This window comes from Gossypium hirsutum, chromosome A02, assembly GCF_007990345.1.
Source record: "Gossypium hirsutum isolate 1008001.06 chromosome A02, Gossypium_hirsutum_v2.1, whole genome shotgun sequence".
Classification (NCBI taxonomy): domain Eukaryota; kingdom Viridiplantae; phylum Streptophyta; class Magnoliopsida; order Malvales; family Malvaceae; genus Gossypium; species Gossypium hirsutum.
The window spans coordinates 3,154,364-3,157,825 of NC_053425.1; the positions used below are offsets into that span (position 1 = coordinate 3,154,364).

General features: G+C 41.5%; 2 protein-coding genes across 2 annotated transcripts; both read right to left on the reverse strand.

The window, feature by feature from the left end:
• Nucleotides 1-307: 307 nt before the first annotated feature.
• On the reverse strand, nucleotides 308-2,377 carry LOC107960481 (glycine-rich cell wall structural protein 1.8-like). Its single transcript, XM_041091850.1, has one exon. It carries the CDS (start codon nucleotides 2,375-2,377, stop codon nucleotides 308-310), a length of 2,070 nt encoding a protein of 689 aa, XP_040947784.1.
• Nucleotides 2,374-3,462, reverse strand: LOC121216288 (uncharacterized PE-PGRS family protein PE_PGRS54-like). The gene is made up of 2 exons (XM_041091855.1): nucleotides 3,156-3,462; nucleotides 2,374-3,050 (listed from the first exon to the last, which is right to left on the reverse strand). The coding sequence occupies exons 1-2, from the start codon at nucleotides 3,460-3,462 to the stop codon at nucleotides 2,374-2,376; spliced, it is 984 nt and encodes a 327-aa protein (XP_040947789.1).

The following is a 3,462-nucleotide window of genomic DNA, read 5'->3' on the forward strand; positions in this document are numbered from 1 at the left end:
AAATATGTTTAAACATAATTAAAATAATAAATATCAAAGAAAATAATAACGAAATAATCGTTGGGATTTCCTTTTTATAGTAATAAATTTAGGGATAAGTGAAAAGTAGAAATATATTCTCTAAAATAAAATTTGACATTGATATTAAGAAGATACATGGTAAAAATTTCTTATACATAGCATGCAAGGATTAACAAGATCTTCTATTTAAGGTTTAACTAAATAAAAAAATAAAGTGAAACACAAATAACCGAATAATGTTATTTGTGAGAATATGTAAAGAAAATTTCTCTATTTAGATTGTGGTTTAGTGGCCTCCACTAAACCCTCCTCCTTTTTCTACTTTTCCTCCAAGACCAAATTTAAAACCACCATCACCACCACCACCATTTCCACCTACTTTTCCTTCTCCTCCTATTTCGGCTTTTGCTTCGGCCTTTGCTTCAGCCTTTGCTTTGGCTTTTGCTTCGGTGTTTGCTTCGGCTTCAGCTTCGGCTTTTGCTTCAGCTTCAGCTTCGGCTTTTGCTTCCGCTTCAGCTTTGGCTTCAGCTTCAGCTTTAGCCTTTCCTTCAGCTTTAGCTTTAGCTTCAGCTTCGGCTTCACCACCACCACCATTTCCACCTACTTTTCCTTGTCCTCCTATTTCAGCTTTTGCTTTTGCTTCAGTGTTTGCTTCAGCCTTTGCTTCAGCTTTTGCTTCAGTTTCAGCTTCAGCTTCAGCCTTTCCTTCAGCTTTAGCTTTAGCTTCATCTTCGGCTTCACTTTTAGCTTCAGCTTTAGCTTTAGCTTCAACTTTAGCTTCTTCTTTAGATTTAGCTTTAGCTTCAGATTCAGCTTTAGCTTCATCTTTAACTTTAGCTTGAGCTTCATCTTCAGCTTTAACTTCATTTTTAGCTTTAGCTTGAGCTTGAGCTTCAGCTTTAGCTTCATCTTTACCACTTGCACTTGTATTACCACTACCATCTCCTCCACCTTGTCCTTTTACCCCACCGGAATCATTAGAGCTATCAGTTCCACCACTATTTCCATCGACCTTTCCCTGTCCTCCAAATTTTCCTTCAACTCCATCTTTATCTTTAGCTTCATCTTTACCACTTGCATTTGTATTACCACTACCATATCCTCCATCTTGTCCTTTTTCTTTACCACTTACATCTGTATCACCACTACCATCTCCTCCACCTTGTCCTTTTACCCTACCGGAATCATTAGAGTCGTCACTTCCACCACTATTTCCATCAACCTTTCCCTGTCCCCCAAATTTTCCTTCAACTTCAGCTTTATCTTTAGCTTCATCTTTACCACTTGCATTTGTATTACCACTACTATCTCCTCGACCTTGTCTTTTTTCTTTACCACTTGCATCTGTATCACCACTACCATCTCTTCCACCTTGTCCTTTTACCCCACCGGAATCATTAGAGCTGTTATTTCCACCATTATTTTCATCAACCTTTCCCTGCCCTCCAAATTTTCCTTCAACTTCAGCTTTATCTTTAGCTTCATCTTTACCTCTTACATTTGTATTACCATTACCATCTCCTCCACCTTGTCCTTTTTCTTTACCACTTGCATCTGTATTACCACTACCATCTCCTCCACCTTGTCCTTTTACCCCACCAGAATCACTAGAGCTGTCACTTCCACCAATATTTCCATCGACATTTCCCTGTCCTCCAAAATTTACTCCAGCTTCAGCTTTAGCTTTAGCTTCATCTTTACCAATTGCATCTATATTACCACTACCATCTCCTCCACCTTGTCTCTTTTCTCTACCACTGGCATCTTTATTACCACTACCATCTCCTCCACCTTGTCCTTTTACCTCACCAGAATAACTAGAGCTATCACTTCCACCACTATTTCCATCGACCTTTCTCTGTCCTCCAAATTTTCCTTCATCTTTACCACTTGCATCTATATTACCACTACCATCTCCTCTACCTTGTCCTTTTTCTCTATCACTTGCATCTATAATACCACTACCATCTCCTCTACCTTGTCCTTTTTCTTTACCACTGGCGTCTGTATTACCACTACCATCTCCTCCACCTTGTCCTTTTACCCTACCAGAATAACTAGAGCTATCACTTCTACCACTATTTCTATCAACCTTTCCCTGTCCTCCAAATTTTCCTTCAACTTTAGCTTTAGTTTCATCTTTACCACTTGCATCTATATTACCACTACCATCTCCTCCACCTTGTCCTTTTACCCCACTAGAACCACTAAAGTTGCCACTAGCTTTAGCATCACTACTCTTTGCTTCACCAATACTACCACTTGTACTAGTTGCACCACTACCAACACCTTTGGCATGGCCTCCTGCCCCTCCACCAGCACTAGCACCACCACTTCCACCAAATCCTACTCTCATTCCACCTCTAAACCCAAACTTAAAACCACCCCACCAACCATACCAGCATGTCCACCTACACTTGCACCTCCACCCTTTCCACCACTACCACCATCACCTCCTCCCCCTCCCTCTCCTCCTGCACCAACAATGCTTCTACTTGCATCAGTACTACCACTTCCAACATCTCCACCAACAACATTAGTGCTGCTAGTTCCACCACTTTTTCCACCACTGTCTCCTTTCCCTTCTACTTTACCTTCAAAACCAACTTTAGTTTCACCCTTACTAGTAGCACTAGCTTTTCCATCACGACCTTTTTCACCATTATAAGTACCACTTGCATCAGTATTACCATTACCAACACCTCCACCATGCCCTCCCACCTTACTAGCATCACTAGTGTTACCACTTCCACCACTATTTCCACCAACTTCTCCTTGTCCTCCTACTTTACCTTCAAAACCAGCTTTACCCTCAATCTTACTAGTATTACTAACTTTTCCATCACTACTCTTTTCTCCGTTAAGATTGGCACTTGTACTAGTTGCACTGTTACTAACACCTCCGGCACGGCCTCCTACCTCTCCACCAACACTAGCGGCGCCACTTCCACCAAGTCCTGCTCTCATTCCGCCTCTAAACCCAAACTTAAAACCACCCCCACCAGCCATACCAGCATGGCCACCTATACCTGTACCTCCATTGTCATTGCTACCACTCCCACCACCACCACCATCACCACTACCACCACCACCACCTCCTCCTCCTCCTCCTCCTCTTCCTACTCCTCCTGCACCAACAATGTTTCCACTACTCTGGAATTCGCCTCCTACTCCAGCCTTTGCTCCTCCACCACCATGTATAGTTTTATCAGTTGTAGCAGCACCAGTAGCAGCCTTCTCACCTCCAACTACTATAGGTAAAAGTGTTAAAGACCTCCTATTCCCTTTAGTTTTTAACCTTTCTTTATAAACATGTGGATGCTGATGTTCATTTTCATTAACATCATGATCATTAGCAATTGCAGGACCATTCAAAAAAAGAACACACAAAATAATAACTATAACAAAATATGTAAAATGACCCATCTTATCTAAAGCCAT

Excerpts from the sequence above, each read along its gene's own strand:
- LOC107960481 (XM_041091850.1), bottom strand. The coding sequence starts at position 2,377 with ATGAGAGTAGGATTTGGTGGAAGTGGTGGTGCTAGTGCTGGTGGAGGG.
- LOC121216288 (XM_041091855.1), bottom strand. The coding sequence starts at position 3,462 with ATGGCTTTAGATAAGATGGGTCATTTTACATATTTTGTTATAGTTATT. Across the intron at positions 3,051-3,155 it reads GAGTAGTGGAAACATTGTTG|GTATAGGTGGCCATGCTGGT; the intron begins GTGCAGGAGGAG and ends ATGGAGGTACAG.